General features: G+C 32.4%; 1 protein-coding gene across 2 annotated transcripts in view; it reads right to left on the reverse strand.

Annotated features, from left to right (window-relative positions):
- Positions 1-21242, reverse strand: part of LOC142320468 (proton-coupled amino acid transporter-like protein pathetic) — a 68867-nt gene that overhangs the window by 33038 nt on the left and 14587 nt on the right. Inside the window, exons 1-2 of one of the 2 annotated variants that reach the window (XM_075358279.1) lie at positions 18765-18951; positions 8558-8722 (exon numbers count right to left, since the gene is read on the reverse strand). In XM_075358279.1, the coding sequence (XP_075214394.1) occupies positions 8558-8646 (89 nt within the window). In that variant the 5' untranslated portion in view covers positions 8647-8722; positions 18765-18951. Of the gene's footprint in view, positions 1-8557; positions 8723-18764; positions 18952-21242 lie in introns of those variants that run through there. The other variant, XM_075358280.1, reaches the window with a different exon arrangement.

Genomic DNA, 21242 nt, shown 5'->3' on the forward strand with positions numbered 1-21242 from the left:
ATCCTTTTTTCTTACTCTTCTTCATTTTCCTGAAGGCCTCGATGTCAAATTCTACTGTCTGATACATCCGACATCGATCCCTCAGTTCCTCCGGTGGAAAACGTGGAGGATCTCCTGCTGCCGGTATCGGATGACACCGGCTCCGGTGGCACAGCCAGAAGACTGGATGTGCTCGCTGCAAGAACACGTGAGGCGATCGAATGTCTCGCCCTCTCGGCTAAAGCCTCTGTGATTTCGTGGGCTCCATTTTAGCTTTCCTCAAATCTTCCTCTAAAATAGGTATATCTATTTTCGCGGGTTCCGGAATTGGGATTTGTTCAATCTGAACTTTGGTTTCAGGTTCCTTCGTTTGTTTTGAACTTTGCGTCGCCTTTGAGTTAGTTGAAGGCTCATTTTTCGGAGAAGTAAGACTGTTGCTTTGGCAGGTCTACTTTTGTTTTAGACAACTTCGGGCTGCTGTCCCTAAGTGTTCGATTCCTTAACTGCTGATTAACGATTCTTTCTACCAACATAGTTATGACTGACGCCAGTTCTGTTACCACGTCCTTAGGTTTGACGGTGGCTGCAGGAGCAGCAGCAACCTGTGCATATGTCGTGGTCTTTGGTGTTCGGCTATGCACGATTTTGATCTTAGAAAGACCACCATCCGTTTTCTTTATTCCTAGGAATAGGTCCTCCACTCTTAGGTCAAAGCATTGTTCAATCCTTCCTTTCTAGTACAATAAAATCCTCCTTATCACTAAACTCCACGCTTTTCCTCCTCTTCTCTACCGAAGAAAGCGGTTGTCCAGAACGGGGGTTTTTACGTGGATCCTCTGCTACGGAAGTTGTTGCTTCCATAAACCTATATATCGTCAGTCAATATGTCACAAGTTGCGAGCGGAGAGACGGTTGGGCGTGCCCCGGATCAATGATCCTGCCTGGATTCCCCCAGTCAGCCGCCTCCCACAAGTTTAACCCGGACCGGGGAGTCAGCTACTGCCTGACCCACGATACCGACATCCCAGGGTTCGCACGTGGCAGTAAGGGCTCCGATATCCTTACCCGTGGGATAATCCCTGCCGAAGGTCGAAATGACTGACTCACACTGGACGGCGCAAGACTTCGGCAGATCAAGCTCACAGCAGCCCGTCATCCTCAACCCGGCTCCACAACCGAGAAGAGGGATGGGCACTCCCCGTTCGCACTCCGCCCAGCGTCGGCAAACGGATCACGGTCATGCCTCCCATCCCTGCTGCAAACAGCAAAACCGAGAAGCACAACCGCAACCGGCGCGGATAGCTCGGGACCGTCAATCCCGTACTCCAAAAGGAGTTCCTGAGCAAGAGCATTTCCCGTTGGCCGACATAGGTACCAAACTACCATGTCGTTGCCCGCCTCGGACGTGTGCATAAATGTTTCTGCATTGACGTGGGGTTGGATTTATCCGGGGCATTATTATCATTTATTAAAATGTCTCGAATTTGTTTCACATTCGGAATTTCAGTATGAGAGGCCATTGGGGCAAATCTCATTCAGTGCAGTGGTGCATTTAATACAGTTCGTACAATCCTGCACGTCTCCAGGATTACTGATTTTTGGGGTTTTAAAATTATGATTTTAGGATCCAGGCCAACCTTTCCTATGTATTTCTTTAAAGTTTTGTTAATTATTTTTGTGGAATCATTGCAAATTTTACGTGAAAATTATGTCATTTTCCCTCGTTTTTGTTGTAGGGCATTTTTGACATTGTATAAATATTTTAAGAGTTTAGCGGAAAAAATTAGTATTTAATTAATTTAAAATCACAGGTTTATAGGTACTTAAGAATTACAAACAAAAAAAAAACAATATTTCAGTATGGCAGTAGTAATAAAAGCTAATGCACATCTCAACAAAGATAAGAAGATAAATAGATCATTTTACTTAACTATGAGTTGAAAATTGTTTCTAAGGAAAAAATTTATTAAAACTGCTGGAGATATTGCTTTCCTGTTATTAAAGAAAAGAGTCCATAATGGTGAAATAACCTTTCACCGTCGATACTTTACTTTATGTTTTTATAAAGTGACCGTGTTATTTCGTAGCAATTGTTGAAGGTTAAAATGGCAGTTATTTCCTTAATAATTTCACACCGTCCCGTTTTTAATTGAAATTATATTTAAACTATAATAGTGTTTTTGAAACTCGAATTCATAGTTCAGTACCAAAAAAAACCCCTAACTTTACCAATTTAATCTGATTATCTTTGAAACCAAAAACAGGTAAAATTTTAAAAAATTCTTCAACAACAAATAAACCTCTTTTCTAAAAAATATGTAAACCTTATATTTGAAATAATATAACCTATTAACAAAGTTAATGAATGTGGAAATTGCAGTATTACAAAAAGAGGCAAGAAATATCGTATTTTTTATGTATAACTTGACGAAATTTCTAGAAAGATTTTTAGATGAATTGAAACTCGTAAAAAGATAGAAAAGTACGAAGTTTAATGTGCCCCACACTTACACACACATTGTTGTGATGTAGCCTAATGAACAACCAGGTCTGTCTTCTAACGCAGTATTATAAGTGGAAGGTTCCTGGTATTCCTCTGGTTTAAGCATGCAACATACAAGTTTTACCGTTGCCATTTCATAAAATATTTTCAGTTTTTAATAAAAATTGAACTTAGACATATTTAAATCTATTATGTAAAGTATTTTTCGTTGACTGAGTTTACTATTTCAGTTGTTTCGCCAAAGTACTACCTAGGTTTTTCCGTTACGGATAAATACTATTTGAAATCCTGTATTTCATGAATATGATATCAATGAAAAGCCTAAATTCACAATGAAAGAAAGGAATTTACAACATTAAAAAAAGTTCTTATTACGATTTCACAAACCATTTATATTTATAAATTCACTCTGATCATTACGGAGACTTGTTACGTAATACTAAACCGTTACTTTCAGAGAAAGTATCTCTCGCTAGTAGCCGTTTTACCTCAGAATGAATGCTTACGAAATTTGAATACTTATAAATTCCGTATACTCAAGCCTATATTCTAAAATCCTTTAATGTTTTCGTTAATTTTTTACGGGATGCGTACGATTTGACTGTACGCCACATCCTTGTGGATTACATATGTTATGCGGCCTTACGTCGTTAATTTAAATTAATGAGGGATTTTTCTGCATCCTATCAATGATAAGAATATACTAGACCGGGTATTGTATCTTCTAAGAAGTATAGATGTACTTGGTAAAATTTAATTTTAACCGACCGTAAATTTTAATTTTATTTTGTTATTCGTGTTGTATAATTTATCGTAATGGATACGTATCTTTTATTATTTTAGTTTTAATCTTGTTATTATCATAGTTTTCATCTTATTCTCTTAATATTTTTATTATCCGAGAAGGAACTGTTTTGTTATAGTTTTGTGCCGGGCGATGATAACGCGAAAGCGTTTTTCACCCTCCCCCAAAAAAAAAAATCAACTGGATAAACGAATATTTAGAAACAATTTTACAATACATTAGATGATTCTAAATATTAAAAAGCTTTGTTCATACTAAATGACGACCGTTTACTAACTATTAAAACTGTATATTGATAATTTCTGTATCTGAAATACAAACTTGTATTTCATTTTTAAAACTAACTAATCAATGGATTTTTAAGCTCACAATAAGTTATAATTTTTCCTTTTCTGCAGTGAAATGTTTAGCTTTTCTGAATTTTTTCAGAGACAATTAAATCTAGAACGTTTTTGATATTCCACTTCGCAAAAACTGTACTGTAATACAAAGGCCTTTCATCCGGAGTCCGGGGTTCGAATCTAGATCAGGCATGGTATTTTTCACACGCAAAAAATTTTATTTCCATATACCGCGCATAAATTTCAAACTTATGCGGTGATATCATCAACCCCAAAAAATTAAAAATATAGTCTCCAGCTTCTTTTTCCTCCGGATATCAATGATATATTTTTTGTTAATAAATTTATTTTTAATGATTATTATCAATATAATCAGTAATACGAAGAATTCTAGATACTATGAATTCAATCAAATTTATAGATCGTTGACCTTATCCGATACATAGCAAGCAATTTGCCCAGGTAATCGTTTTAATTGCATCGGATGCTAGGACCATTTTTCATGTTGATCCTTATAAAATTAACTTAAATTCACGGCCGAAAAGCCCAAACATGCTTAGACAGCACTAATCATCAAACTATTAATTAAGTGTCTGAATAATTATTATTAATAAAAGTTGTTATACTTTTCTGACATTAGTTATTTATCCTTTTACAAGTATAATGGAAAAATAATGATACGTGAAAAAAATAAACAAGAACAAAACAAAAGTAATGAAATGTAGTAGAAATAACAAAGATGGACCGCTGAATGTGAAAATAGGAGGTGAAAAGATTATGGAGGTAGAAGAATTTTGTTATTTGGGAAGTAGAATTACTAAAGATGGACGAAGCAGGAGCGATATAAAATGCCGAATAGCACAAGCGAAACGAGCTTTCAGTAAGAAATATAATTTGTTTATATCAAAAATTAATTTAAATGTCCGGGAAAAGATTTTTCAAAGTGTATGTTTGGAGTGTCGCTTTATATGGAAGTGAAACTTGGACGATCGGAGTATCTGAGAAGAAAAGATTAGAAGCTTTTGAAATGCGGTGCTATAGGAGAATGTTAAAAATCAGACGGGTGGATAAAGTGACAAATGAAGAGGTATTGCGGCAAATAGATGAAGAAAGAAGCGTTTGGAAAAATATAGTTAAAAGAAGAGACAGACTTATAGGCCGCATACTAAGGCATCCTGGAATAGTCGCTTTAATATTGGAAGGACAGGTAGAAGGAAAAAATTGTGTAGGCAGGCCACGTTTGGAATATGTAAAACAAATTGTTAGGGATGTAGGATGTAGAGGGTATACTGAAATGAAACGACTAGCACTAGATAGGGAATCTTTGAGAGCTGCATCAAACCAGTCAAATGACTGAAGACAAAAAAAAATGAATAAAAAATCTTTATTTTTTTACTTTTTTCTGTTCCTCCACCCCTAAAATTACTTCTTAAGAAAACATTTTGATTTATCTACGTTTACTGTGTTAAAAGGAAAACAAAATTTATTGTAGTATGTACATCAGTAAAAAATTGCCTACGATTCTTCATTTTCAAAAAATGAAAAACATTAAATTCCCCAAAAAAGTAAAAAAAACAGTTTTTTGTCTGTTTTTAAAACTTTATAAGTTTATAAATGACTTATAAAAGTTGATATTCACTACAAACATTTTATCCTTTTAAAATTATACCTATTTTTCTTGGGATGTATGAAGAGGTGATTCTTTATAGAAATGAAGTGGCGGGATTAACTGCTGATTAAAATCAACAGTTGAAGAACTTATGATTTCACAGACCACATACATATATAAATTAACTCTGATCATTACGGGGACATTTTATAAAATACCAAATCATTACTTTCGGAGAAAGCATTTCCCATAGTTGCTATTGTACCTCAGAATGAATGCTTAATTCATGTTTACGGAATTTGAATACTTATAAATTACGAATATTCAAGTACATATACTAAAAAACCTTTAATGTTTTTCGTTATTTTCTGTTGCATAAACGAATATATAGAAACGTTTTTATAAATTTTCTACAATACATTAGATGATTAAAAATATTGAAAAAAAATTTAGTTCACACGAAGTGACGACCGTCTACTACCTACCTATTAAGACTGTATATTGATAATTTCTGTATCTGAAACATATGTATGTATTTCATTTTTAAAACTAACTAAATTAGTGAATTTTTAAGTTCACAAGAAGTTGTAATTTTCCTTTTCTGCAGTGAAATATTTAGCGTTGTCTTAATTTTTTCAGTAACAATTAAATTTAGAACGATTTTTATGTTTCATTTCACAAAAACTGCTTGCATGTGTAAAACTTCCTTAAAAGGCCTTCAATGCTTCTTTTATATTTATATTTGTGTGTGTCTCTCTCTCTCTCTCTCTCTCTCTGTGTGTGTGTGTGTGTGTGTGTGTGTGTGTGTGTGTGTGTGTGTGTGTGTGTGTGTGTGTGTGTGTGTGTGTGTGTGTGTTGGGGCGTGGGAACGATAAGAAGAAAATAAAATAATTTTTAAAAATATATATATATATATACATGCCGCCGAAATACGAGGCGAAGTTTTAGTGTCTCGGCCTTTCATCCGGAGGTCCTGGGTTCGAATACCGATCAGTCATTTTTCATATGCTAAAATATTCCATTTTTATATCCCACGCACAAACTTCAAGCTTATGTGAAGATAACATCAAGCCAAAAAAATAAAAACTATCGTCTCTAGCGTCTTTTTCCTCCGTATATCAATGATTTTTTTTTGTTAATAAATTACTTTTTAATAATTATTATCAATATAACCAGTAATACGAAGAATTCTAGATATTATAAATTCAATCAAATTTGTAGATCATTGACCTTGACAAATACGCAGTAAGCAATTTGCACTTTCCGACTTCATATGCAGCGACTTCATAATCTTCTCACACTTCTCTTTCCTTCAGGTCAATAAAACTTAAATGCTTCAGGAAATCAAATTTATCCATTCTCTTAGCATGTTCTTATACTCATTTTGATTGTTTTATTAAGCAATATACAGACTCAACTTTTAATTCCTTCCGAATAACGTTGTATTGTACAGCATTTATCGATTGGAAGGCACCTAATTTTGACTGCTTCAATTCTTTTAAGAACCCAGGATTCACTTCTTACTCAATGTGTATACATTTATTTTTCTTTTTTTTTAGACACATTGCGACTAATAATTACACACATTTTCTGTAATCTGAAACTCTTATGTAGTCTCTCTGATGAGTAAGATCACCTCGATATATTTAAAATTAGCTAATTAAGTTCTATCACCGTGAACAATTTTTTACGTAACTGCTAATTTATAGTAGAACGTTATACTTTTTCTAATAGAAATTTGTTTAATTGTAATCAGAGGCAATAAGATTTAAACAAGGAACGGATCTTTGGAGATAATTCCCCGAATATTTCATTATAAGCTGATAATTAGCGAATTTTTAGATAATATTACTTTTAAAATATATTAAGATATGATTACATATTATAATATTACAATTTTTAGGATATAATATCATCTGCTTTATTTTACGAGAGATTTCTGCAACAATGATGATTCTGAAGTTAATTGACAACGGTAGGAATCGAAAGAATTTTTTTTTTTTTTCACAATTTATTACTACTTAATATTAATCCCTTCTGACACGTTTTTCATCTGAAAAAACGTTTTTCGTCTACGGTTGCGCTAAAAACTAAATAGAGGAATCTTATTTTATCACTTGAAAACAATTTACTTTTGTGAGTTTCTAATATAGATCCACGTATAAAGAAACTTTTAAATGAAAAACAAACTTTTAAAAACAAAAGCAAAGCCTCGCACCTCACAACCTTACACAAGCTATAATTATGTATAATTTTATCTACCTTTAAAGGTTTACTCAAAATATTTCTTCAAAAAAATTAACAATGTGAAATACATACAAGTTTCCTAGTTAAGTTTTATCGCTCATATAATGACGGAATAATATGTATAAATAGTTTTCCCTTTAAACTATTTTAAAAATGTATTAACAAAAGAATCATTTAAATCGGATCAGTAGTTCTTTATTTTTTTCGGAGCATCATCGCATACATATTAATTTTCTATATAATTATACACATACAACGAATACTGGGATATCTTGATTTATGTTAATAAAGATATACTTTTCTTCTTGTTTTAATTCTCGTAATTAAACCTTAGAAAGGACCAGACTTCTTAACCGAGTAGTAGGTAGCGTCTCGGCATTTTGTGTGAAGTTCCCGGGTTGGAATCCCGATGAAGCATGAATATTTTCATACGCTACTAATTTAAACCGGACTAATAACCATAACAGTCGATGCTCGATCTTTCATAACAAAAAAAAAAAAACAACAAGCTCATATTTTGTTTATAATATTAATATTTAATTTTTTTTTATAAAATTATATAAAGTTTAATCTTAATTTAATCTAAAACTAATAATAATAATAAAATAGTGTACGTTCATCTTTTCAGAATTGGTAAGTCAAAACCGATACTCATTAGATGGAATATTAAATGACAATATTATTAAGAATAATTAAAAAAAATTAACAGGATTTCATATATTATCCATTTAAAAGCGTTAGAAATAAAAAAAAGTCTAAATTTTAACAAAAATTGTGTTGTGTTAAGTAGACACAATCTTTATATTATTTTCTTAAGATTGATTGCAATTAATTATAGGCTTAAAAAATAGTCGGTTACATTAATTGTATCATTCTTGTTTTAAAAGTCAGGATTTTTTTATATCGGTTTTAAATTTCCCCCCAATTATTGAAACTTTACCTTACTGTAATTGTCACTAAAGGAATCTGTTAAATAAAACTGGTATAAATTTTACAAATATTAATGGATATTATTAAAAAACAAATAAAAACACATTGATATATTCTATACAGTATTAAAATAAATCTCGTACGTGCTTGATGTATTAAATTCGTTTAAACTTCCGTTTGACTGAGATATTGTGACAGTTTGTGTTGTTTTCTGTTGATCCATAGTTGTCATATTTTTTATGAGCTCTGTTCAGATTGAATTCCTTATTTTTCCGTTAAATCTTTTACGCCTTCGCTCATTATTTCTCCTGTGAAAATAAAATAGCGTATAGTTTTTATTTTTATTTTATGTACATTATATGTGGATTTTTATAAATAATAATCTTAAAGTAATCCGTCAATTCAGAATTTCAGTTTTTTTCTTTTTTTTTGTTAGGAATTATTTCTACGAACATTAGAAAAATAGAAAGGATAAAAACGTTTACTTGTCTGGGAACAGTTTTTTTCTAAGGATGGGAGAATAGTTAAAGAAATAAGTACAAGAGTAAAGAAGACAAGTGGATTTTATCAGCGTGTAAGAAATCCGGTAAGGAAGAAGGAGGTACGTTTGCGATGTAAGAGAGTTATTTAGAAAATCTACTTTGCGCCAATCTTTTTCTACCGGGCAGAAACCTGGATAGGTGGGGTAAGTATGGAAGTAAAGGCGGCAGAAATGAGATTCAAGAGAAGCACGCTAGGAAAGACAAGAAGGGATAGGGTAAGGAGCAATACGGTTAGAGATCAACTAAAATTGGGAAGCTTTGTCGGTTCGATTAGATGATCAAAGCTCAGGTGGTTTGGGCGAATTGAAAGGATGGATGAGGTAAGGTTATCAAACAGGATGCTCCATAGAGAGGAAACAGGTAGAAGACCAACGGGTAGATCGAGAATGAAATGGGTAAATGCGATGATGGAGGAAGTGTGTAAGAGAAGAGATGTATGTGGTGAGAGTAATGGAAGACAGATGATTCAAGGATTAAGAATTAAGAAAGCGGAGAAATTTTGTAGAAGTCCCAATCTGAGGAATTATGGATTAAAAGGGGAACCAAAATGATGATGAATTCCTAAACATGGAAAATTCTGTCTTCTATTGATTAAATAATCATTTTGGTATATTTTTTTTAATTTTTATTAAAATTATTAATGTATTAATTATTATTTTTTAATTTTTTAATTAAAAACATAATATATCATGATGTAACAATTAATCTTTTTTATTATAATATCGTGTTTGAAATATTTCATTATGTCTTAAAAACAGGACTTTTTTTAAAAAAAAAACTCCTAAATTCCTCAACATAAAGCTAGAAAGTTCCGGATAAACTCAAAAAATATTTTCTTCAACTTATAACTTTTATTGGATATATTCAGTTATCTTAAAGTCCATTAACCAAAAAAAAGTGATCTAAAAATTGAAGTCCACTTCACTTTGTTATAAATAAAATGGTTTACAGATTTTTATTAAACATATATTATGAAAAAAAAAATTAACAAGATTTAAAAAGATTAATCCATGATATTTTTTATCAATTATCACTGATGAATTTTAGTCAGCTTTTGGATTTTGTTAGTAAGAATTAAAAGGTAATGGAGCTTCCCATAGATCTTTTCTCCTTTATTATGCAATGAAAATATTGTATATTTTAATTTATTTCATCAGTATACAACTTTATTAAAATGTCTATATTTACAAATAATATATGAACTGATGTATCCATAAATGTTATGTGAGAATTGTAGTGGGTATACACATCTCTTATGAAACAAAGGTAGGTCTTAATAATATCAACTGTAATTTGTTAAGTTCTTATCGATGATGAAAAGCCAAGTCCTTCGTCATAGCTTAATGGACTGAAATGTTTTGTTACACGTTATTATCTGTTGTATCAATTTATAATTAAAATTTTAAATTAAATTATTTTTAAATTTATTTTTTGTAATGATAACCATAATTTATAGTACATTAAAATCCGTCACTAGAAAACATTATTTAAATTTTTTTACATACTACAGTAGAAGTCCGATAATCCGGTACGTTCGGGACCGGCTCGGTGCCGGACTACCGAAGATTCCGGTCTATCGGGCGGTAATTATAAGAACAATTAGGTTAATAATTAAACTACAAATACATACAACAAAGTTTATTTTACGTTTCATATAATGTATGTACACGTACTGTAAAACATATTTCACTTAGATTTAAAAAAGTCACGAATGTCTTTTTGTTTTCTTGACTTTTGGCGTTTAGTATAAAATTTATTTCTAATGATTTGGAAATCAATAATTTCTGAAGCACTGTAGCTAGTACTAGCCTCAGCAAAAGAGATAAAATTATTTAGTGATTCTGCAGCTTCTGCCCGCTGATGTTTTCCTTTTCTTCCGTTTCGGAATCTGAGTCACTTTCTAAATCTTGGCCGAATTTCTTTGCCTTTCAACAATCATTGGCCCTGTTACCGGCTTTCCTTCAGAACGTACTGCACTAAACCGTTTGAACAATACACTATCTAGCTGTTCCAGTTTTGGTTTTTTTAATGTTTGTCTAGAAGCCCATTTTTCAGTTGTTACCGATCGAGAAGCAAACTTCATTAGTTCATCTTTTTGTTTTTTAATGTCATAAATAGTCGATGAGCCAATATTAAACTCATTCATTAAAATATTTCTATTCTCGGCTTTTTCTAGTCGTTTGATGATTTCTAGTTTCTGATTGAGAGTCAGTGTTACGTGTTTTCGTTTCTCTCCTTTTGAACTCGAAGGCTTAGGTTTTGAAAACACGGTCGCTGTACGGTTAGAACGAAAATCACTTTTTTTTATAAACGGTTTCAAAAGTTACGTTTACTGCGATGTGAAAGGACACAAAACAACAACGCACAAAAAAATGGCGAAGACGCTTCGTGATTGATTAACGGAGCTGCACTGCACCTGAATTTGTTGTGACAGCTGAGACTAGCCGGCCGCTAATTGTTTCCGAACAATACCGAGCGCTTCCGGATGATCCCGAACTACCCCGAAAACTTCCGAATAGCTCTCGAGCGTTTTTATTTGCTTTAAAGACACACTTTTGGAGAAAACCAAAATTTTTACAATTTTCCGGAGCGATGCCGGACTATCGGGCATTCCGGACTGTTGGATGCCGGACTAATGGACTTCTACTGTACTACTGAGTAAAATGATTAATTCCTTGTGAGGGTTATGTTAAACATACGTTTCTTTTTTTTTAAAGTATCACATCTCTGTACCCGTTAGTAAGAAAGCAGTCACATTCCTCTTATAAATAATAATCTTCATAATGCTCGTTTGTGCAATAATGGACTCGAAATAACTTAAAGTGTATCAGACAAAAGTAATCGTGGTAATACGATGTAAGGGGTTGCAGAACTGAGATCGAATTAAAAAAGGTTCATGGCATCAAAGTACTCTACAAAGTCTTTAAAAACGATTGTTTTGTTGGTTTACTGCCGGTTAAAATATTAGAGAAGCGGGAAATTTTAGTCGGGTGAGTTTAAAATGAATAAACATAAGGTAAAAGACGGGACAAATTGTCTGTGTATATTTAGCGCAAAATCTGTTTTAAGAAATCAAAGGAGAATGTATTTGTAGAAGTAGATAATTCTTATTTCTAGGATATAAATATAATGTTGTTAGAGAATATTTTAGTAACGGGTCTCCGGTAGTATATATATCATGAAAGAACATTATACGAGTATATAATGCTCAGCAGGTTGTACACCAGAAACTAGATGTTATTCATAATTTATTGTGGCAGTTTATCTTATTATCTGGTGTGAATTTCAGATATATGATGGCAAAACAGTTGGAGAACTTCATAAATTTTCATTAAGTGCACTCAACCAAATAGTCGAATAAATATGATGAAGGGGGCTGCAACGCATTGAAATAAAGGAGTGCGGATTGAAGAGGGAACTGTTAGATTTCTAACTAAATATTAATACTCGTAGCCTCTTTTCTTTTTTTTTTGTCTTCAGTCATTTGACTGGTTTGATGCAGCTCTCCAAGATTCCCTATCTAGTGCCAGTCGTTTCATTTCAGTATACCCTCTACATCCTACATCCCCAACAATTTGTTTTACATACTCCAAACGTGGCCTGCCTACACAATTTTTCCCTTCTACCTGTCCTTCCAATATTAAAGCGACTATTCCAGGATGCCTTAGTATGTGGCCTATAAGTCTGTCTCTTCTTTTAACTATATTTTTCCAAATGCTTCTTTCTTCTTCTATTTGCCGCAATACCTCTTCATTTGTCACTTTATCCACCCGTCTGATTTTTAACATTCTCCTATAGCACCGCATTTCAAAAGCTTCTAATCTTTTCTTCTCAGATACTCCGATCGTCCAAGTTTCACTTCCATATAAAGCGACACTCCAAACATATACTTTCAAGAATCTTTTCCTGACATTTAAATTAATTTTTGATGTAAACAAATTATATTTCTTACTGAAGGCTCGTTTAGCTTGTGCTATTCGGCATTTTATATCGCTCCTGCTTCGTCCATCTTTAGTAATTTTACTTCCCAAATAACAAAATTCTTCTACCTCCATAATCTTTTCTCCTCCTATTTTCACATTCAGCGGTCCATCTTTGTTATTTCTACTACATTTCATTACTTTTGTTTTGTTCTTGTTTATTTTCACGCGATAGTTCTTGCGTAGGACTTCATCTATGCCGTTCATTGTTCGAAACAAAAAACAACGAATTATTTAAAGCAATATTTGAAGATATAAAACAATTATGGCCACCAAGTTATGCTAGTTTACGTGTTGTATATATTTTATATTGTTTAAAATTAGTTTTTAACTTTTTTAATTTTACTTAACTCTACGATAGTAGAGTAACATCGAAGTCGTACAGCGATTCTAGAATAAACTATTGAGAAATAAAACAGAAGCACCGTGGTTTACGAAAAGCACTGAAATATTATTATACGGGGTTTTCAATCGTTCGAGAGGCGATTCAATAAGATACAAAATGTGATTTAAGAAACATTTGAAATGGCTCGCGGTTAAGTTCCTGGATAACAGGGAGGATATTGGCGCCTAAGTAGATTGCAAATTAGATCTGTAAATTCTACGAGGTTTCAGGGGCATCAGTTACCCTAGGATGTTGTGCATCGTCAAAATTATTCATTTCGTTTTTCCACTTACTTTTGTTGGTTCTTTGATTTATTTTACCGTTTCCTTGTTTGATTAGTTATTCTTTATGCGATTGATCAGACTATCTTTTAGTGTTTCTTTGCTTTTTATGTTCTGAACTTCATCAATGTTCTTTGGACTAAATTTTGTATTTTTATGTTTAATATATGTTAATGTATAATGTATACATGTGCATACATATATAAATTTACAGTTCTTTGAGGGATTTCAATGGAAACCCCTCTTTACATGTCATTTTTCTTTTATATTCATATTTACTTATTGTTCCGGTAAATTGGAACCGATTATAAATTAAACACTGCGGTAAAAAAAACAAAAAAAAACACCCTTATTCCTGTTGGTTTTTTTTTTTATTGCTACTTTTTTTTATGGAATTAAAACTTATAATTTCCTAGGCAAGGTTCTTTTAATTAATTTATTTTAATGAGGATTCAAAAAAAAAATTTTTTTGTGAGAAATTTTGTAAATTAAAATTGTATTTTGTTCTATTATTCCGTTCTCCGCACAAGCTATTTCTTTCTCTTGCCTGTCACTAAACTAGAGTCAAGCTTAATACTTGAATCTAACACTACGCTATTACTTTTATTTGAATAAAGTTTTCTCTCATTACTTCTAGAACCATAAATACAGTATTTTATTCGAGCGCTGTTTTCTAATATTCATTTTCGTTATCTGAAAATGCGTACAGTTTGTAATAATAATTATTATATTATTAATATTAATAAACGAGAAAGGAGTAATATTTAAAAAAATATTTTATTTAGATCATTGTATAAAAGAAATTAATCATCCTTAATGCTTCTACCAGACGGAAAGAATCATAGACAATAAAAATAGTCGTGTTCTATCTAATCTCTATATTACAGCGATAATAATTAATGATATATACAGTTTGAACATATGAAGATATCATTATCATCCTTTTGATTTTATTACGTATTTTTTATAATAAACCGTATGAATACAAAAATCATTTATTATACTAATCAGTTTACTAATTATATTAATTAAATTAATTATACGCAAAATTATTACGTTTTTTCTTTATTAATTATTATTAAATGATAATTTATTAGCTGACATTCCTGTATTTATTTTTAAATTATAAAGTAATTTATCAACCTTTTAATTAATCTTTAGTTTATCATTTTATTATGTACATTGTTACGATAAATTAGTAGTAAATAAATATTTTATGCTGAATAAAATTTTGGCAAAATTAACGTTTATTGTTCTTTTATTGGACAACTAACAAAAATATTATTAAATTTTTAATTATGAAAGACTATTTTACGTTATTTAAAAATATATTTTTTATATCTTTATAAAAAATAAGTTTCCCAGAGATCTAATTCCTTTTTATGGAAATTAAATAAAAAATTATTTTCTAATAGATTTACTTCACAATCAGTTTACGATAGATACAGCAACGTAACTGATTCTTTAGTCTCCTGAATCTACAATAAGTTTCTTTATTTAAAAAAGGAGTAATATTAAAACGTTCAGTTTTTCTTTTAGTTTACATTATAAAATTAATGTGTTTAAAAGTCAATTTATTTAATTTATTTTTATTTTTTTTTCTCCCCTGGGCCGGACCGACTTGATGGTATTACGCCACCCAGGGGAGTGTCCGTTACTCTAATAGGCCCTCCCCGCCTACCGGCTATATACCGGCATGGCAGGTCAGGCCTACCGGTGGCTCTTTTGAGATTTTTTATTCTCTATTATGTCCTTTATGGAACCACATCATACCTGCAAGTCGTGATGTGACCCCCGGATCTTTTATAATACTCTCTTGTCCCTACAGCACACCCCAAGGAGTCCTCAGCGGATCATTGAAACCAGCACACCTAAGCATGCTGGCTCTCACCGCTGAGGCTGTCCACCCAACCTAACATACTAGAAACCCATACTTTTTTCATCTTCATTCTTCTGTTTTAGTACTGTCTTTATATAATCAGTGACCTTCCTCCAGTTCTCCTTATTGCTGAGCATGAAATCCACGGTCTCCTTCGGCGTTTTTCCATGAATACCCGCGTCGTGTCTTAGTCTTATCCATTTATTACATACTAAAAACGTATGCTCAGAATCATCGTCCTGTTCGCAGTACATGCACGTGGGTTCATCCAATTTGTTCTTTATTATGTTTACATCAGTTTTACTATCGTTAAACATCTATAAAATTACTTCATTTGTTTTTTTATAATATATTCGTCAACAGAATTTTCAAATTTTTTGTCTTATATAGTTATCGACAAAAATTTGCAACCATATTTTTATTTACCTCATGTCTGCCCGCTGTCACGTTACGCGGTGTTTGTATCAGTAAGTTGAGCGTAATACGAGTAAATCAGGAACCTCAATTTATTTCTTTATTTAGTATTCAATTGCTATCCGGTGAGGCTAAGAAACTGAGAACTCCCTTAAAAAAACTCTCTGCTAACAGGAGCGTGGTTAAAAGAATTTTTAATGCACTGTGTCTATATATATGTGTGTATGTGTTTTTGTGTGTGTGTGGTTATTAAAATACGCCCGCGCGTATTTTAATAAACGCTTTTAAATTACTATTTTTTATGGTAAATATAAAATAATTTATTTGCTATTGAAGATGCTACAAACAAATATGGTTTAAATTCTAAAATTAAATAAACCGATAGAATTTTTACATTATTACACAAAGTAATATTATCGTAAAATTATGATTTTACGCCCTTGATGAAATTAATTTTACATTGACCTTTTACTGTTAAACAAAAATGATAATTGAAGGTTAGATTCACGTTTATTTTACATTTAATTGAACTAATGTAATATTAAACCGTATCTTACATATGAGGTAACCTGTACATTAGATATTGTACATTAAACATAAAAAACAGGGTTTTTTACCTAAATTTAATGGTTTATCACAAATTTCCCAAAAACTACTGGAGATACGGTTCTGGAATCTATTTCATTCGAATTTTTGAGGTCATAGACCGTATGAAATAACTAATTCTGCTTCTTAATTAACGTCCTAAAAATTTCAGTACAACCTCATTTCACCGGAGTAGCTGAAATCCGAGCGAAATTTTTACTAACTGTAACTCGCAATCGAAGTTTTTTTAGGACATATACGAGGTCTGTAAATAAAGTAATGAGAGTAAATGTTTTTGACTACCAAAGTGGCAACAATGTAAAGTTACTAGTAAACAGATGATTATATGAACAGCTGATTTATACTAGGTATTAATATTTTTAGGTATGTCAGGAAAATATTTTTGAAAGTGTATGTTTGGAATGTCGCTTTATATGGAAGTGAAACTTGGACGATCAGAGTATCTGAGAAGAAAAGATTAGAAGCTTTTGAAATGCGGTGCTATAGGAGAATGTTAAAAATCAGACGGGTGGATAAAGTGACAAATGAAGAGGTATTGCGGCAAATAGATGAAGAAAGAAGCATTTGGAAAAATATAGTTAAAAGAAGAGACAGACTTATAGGCCACATACTAAGGCATCCTGGAATAGTCGCTTTGATATTGGGAGGACAGGTAGAAGGAAAAAATTGTGTAGGCAGGCCACGTTTGGAATATGTAAAACAAATTGTTAGGGATGTAGGATGTAGAGGGTATACTGAAATGAAACGACTAGCACTAGATAGGGAATCTTGGAGAGCTGCATCAAACCAGTCAAATGACTGAAGACAAAAAAAAATTAATATTTTTAGTCTATTGTTGCCAGTTGAGACGTAAACAAACTTTTCGTGAAACGAGTTTTTGTTGTGGGTTACAAAAACGAGTGATACTAATTTTGAGCAACGTTATGCAATCAAGTTTTGTGTTAAACTCGGTGAGAATGCTACTGAAACATTTTTAAAATTGAAAAACACGTATGGAGATAACGCTCTGTAAGTTGCGAAAGTTTTTTTTGTAATTTAAAGCATTTTCAGATGGCCGAGAATCACGCCGGCAACTCTTTTCCACAATCTTTTGGAATTTCTTGGTAAACATATTGATTTACAGTCTGTCCTGTAGGTAAAAACTTCTTATAGACAACGTCATAACTATCGAAGAAACAAATTAGCACGGTTTTGATTTTTGATTTCTAATTTTTGCTTTTTAGGGACGTGGTAAGTCTGAAGTGTGCCACTCCTTGCTCTGGCGTTTTGTTTCTATGTCGTACTCAAATATCCAAAACTCATCACCAGTAAAATCAGAATCGGTTTCAATTCGTCCTTGAAGATCTCAGCACACTTCCACCCTGCTATTTTTCTGTCAACAGTGAGTTTTTTTGGTCCAATTCTACATAAAATTTTTTCATGTCTAATTCGTTTGTCAAATCTATGTGAACTGTGTTATTGTTCAAATTCAATTGTTCTACAATCTATCTGATAGTTAATCGCCGGTCGTATTGTATCAAGTCTGTGATTTGCTCAACATTGTCGTCATTTTTGACGTTAACGATCTTCCAGGGAGTGGATCTTCCGCAACTAATTCTCGGCCTGAAAATGCTTTAAACTACCTAAAAGCTTCAGCATGTGACAGAGCGTCATCTCCATACACCTTTTTCAATTTTGAGGAAGTTTAAGAAAGTTAGAAGAAAGGTAGCATTCTCACCGAGTTTAAATAAACATTTGACTGCACAACGTTGATCATAATTAGTATCACTCAGTTTTGTAGTGCACAATAAAAACTCGTTTCACGAAAAATTTGTTTACGTCTCACGTGTATAAAAATATTAATATCTAATATTAATATACGGTCAAATGAACTACTGTTCATTTGACCGTTTATTTTCTAGTAAGTTTACAGTGTTGTCACTTTGGCTGCCAAAAATCTAGTCTCATTACTTTATTTAGAGATCTCGTTAGTTAATAAATAAATTCATTCTAGGTCAAGTTACAGTTTATGTCTGTCATATCTAATTAATTTTAGCAATATTCTATCCTTTTTATAAATAATTAAAATTTTACCAATTATTTCAATGGCTCTACGGTTATATAATTTTAATATAACCAAATTAAAAGAAAGTAGAAATTTTTAGATCGATTACATCTTGAAAATCTATAAAGAAATAGTTATAACTTTTACTATATATTTCTAAAAATGGTTTCTAAAAAATATATTAACATATAAATTTTTAAAAAATTAATAAATACTAACCAGAAAAATAGTGAATAGTTTTTTTTTGCTGCACAGTCTTTTTAACACTAAAATAGTTGTATACAAATTGAATCATTAATCCTCTCGCTGTTTATGTATAATATTTCACTGCATATGATTTTATGAAACTGAGACATCATAAAATTTAAGTGTGAGCTAAATAGACTAATTAATGCACTCAAAAATTGTTATTATTTATGAAGATGATTCTCCTTAAGCTACCATAAAATTAATCTTTATTGCCTACCTGTTTAATAAATATTTGTTAATATTATTTTTTTATTGATTTTTTTTTGAAACAAATATTTTATTTGTTTTTTAAATAGATTGTACCTTTTTAATAATTAAAAATTATTGATTAAAGTTATCAAACATTTTCGAGAAAAACAAATAATTCCATTGTTTTTACCTTATTAATTTTTTGTTAATAGTTTTAAAATTTACATGATTGTTACCATAATTATTAATGTCTCTCTTCCTCCCCCTTTTCTCACTGATATATATATAAAGATAAACAATAAGGCGACACTACATTGCACATGTTCTTCTCAACCATCCTCGAAAAGGTATTTAGAAAGCTGGAATGTGAAGAAGAAGAGATACGAACAAATGGCACATATCTAAACCACCTGGAAATCCCAGATGATATAGTTCTCTTCTCACAAGATACAGAAGAACATATAGGAACTGCAGGTTGCTGGCGAGCCCTATGGTAAAAGGATGAACCTTTAATAGAACCAGGTTATATTCAACAAATTTCTGGAGGGAAGAAAGATTTTTATCTCTGGAAAAAAGTCTGATCATTACATACATTTTGGCCATCGGATGTCAACTGGGAGTGATACAATCAAAGAAGTTGAACGACTAATTAAGTGATGGCAGGCATTCGGGAGAATTCACATTGTTTTCAAGAACAAACTCCCCTTTTTCTTAAAAAGAAAGTTTGGCTCAGCGTATCCTACCAGTCCTTACGTATGGAAGTGAAACTTTAAAATTAATCGTTCAATCATTACAGAAGTTGCGGGTAGCACAGAGAAATATTTTTGGAGGTACCAGACGGGATAGAAATGGATCAGAGAACAGACGAAATTACATATCATCATGAAAGTTAAAGAATCGAAATAACGATGGGTAGGCCATGCAACGAGAATTGAAAGCAGATGGACAAAAATTAACACTTGAATGGATTAATATTTTGTGTGCAGACTACCCAAATTTGAGAAAATACGAAATTAAAAGTCAGCATTTTCAGAAATATATACAGAGTGATTCAAACAAACGGGAAATTTAAAAAATTAAATAACGTTAATGAAACTTTTTTTTTAGAAAATGAATTTTATTTCATGTAATTGTACAAATGTTGCCATTTTAGGATATATACATTTTATTTTATTTTTTAAAGATGACATCTTCCAGGTGACCTCCTCTTCTACGTAAACACTCACGAAGTCTCTTCCTTAAATTGTTCACGGTTTGACGTAACATCTCGACTGGAATTTCCGCAATTGCTTCTCGGATCTTTGCCTTCAGTTCTTCCGTTGTAGCAGGTCTACTGTGGAACGCTTTGCTTTTAAGGTGACCCCGCGAAAAGTAATCGCAAGCTGAGAGATCAGGCGATCTGGGAGGCCATCTAATGTCACAATTTCGTGAAACGACACGTTGTCCAAAAAATCGGCGTACAGCTGCCATCGATATTCGTGCAGTATGTGACGTTGCTCCGTCTTGTTGAAACCAGGCTGTGTTAAGAATCGGTGGAAATCTCTTTTGTTGTTCCACAACAAAGGTTTCAAGCATGGCTACGTAACGAGCCGACGTCACTGTAATCGCAAGACCGTTGTCATCCTCAAAAAAATAAGGGCCCCACCACACAGTCACTTTCTGGCTGTGCAACGGACGCTGGTGTAGCTGCATAGGAATTTCTTGTGCCCGGTATCTGAAATTTTGCTCGTTAATAAATCCACTGAGGTGGAAATGCTCTTCGTCTGACATCCACAGTTCGTGAACAAACTCTTCGTTATCATTTATCTTCTGAAGCATTACATTACAGAATTGTGCTCGCACAACCGCATCGTTCGGTTTCAGTTCCTGGACGATCTGCAACTTGTACGGATGGTATTGCAAGTGACCTTCGCTAACATTCTTCGAACACTTGAACTATGCGATTGTAAAGATGCTGAGAGACGACGGATTGACCGATGTGGACTTCATGTGCCAGCGTCTTATAAAGCTTGAACATTCTGTGGTATACGGACGGTTCGCTCACGGCCTGGAGGTTTCTTTTTCATTGCCGAACCGGTTTCCTCAAAATTAGATATCCGTGTTTTAATCGCACGTGCTGATGGAACACGATCGTGCCGTCCCAGATTAAAATGACGGCAAAATTCTCTACGCGCTCCCTCCACACTGTCATTGTTTTTGTAAAACGCTTTGATAGCAAATTCACGTTGCGCACCACTCCAAGGATCCATGACAACTAAA

This window comes from Lycorma delicatula, chromosome 2 (genome assembly GCF_047948215.1).
Source record: "Lycorma delicatula isolate Av1 chromosome 2, ASM4794821v1, whole genome shotgun sequence".
Classification (NCBI taxonomy): domain Eukaryota; kingdom Metazoa; phylum Arthropoda; class Insecta; order Hemiptera; family Fulgoridae; genus Lycorma; species Lycorma delicatula.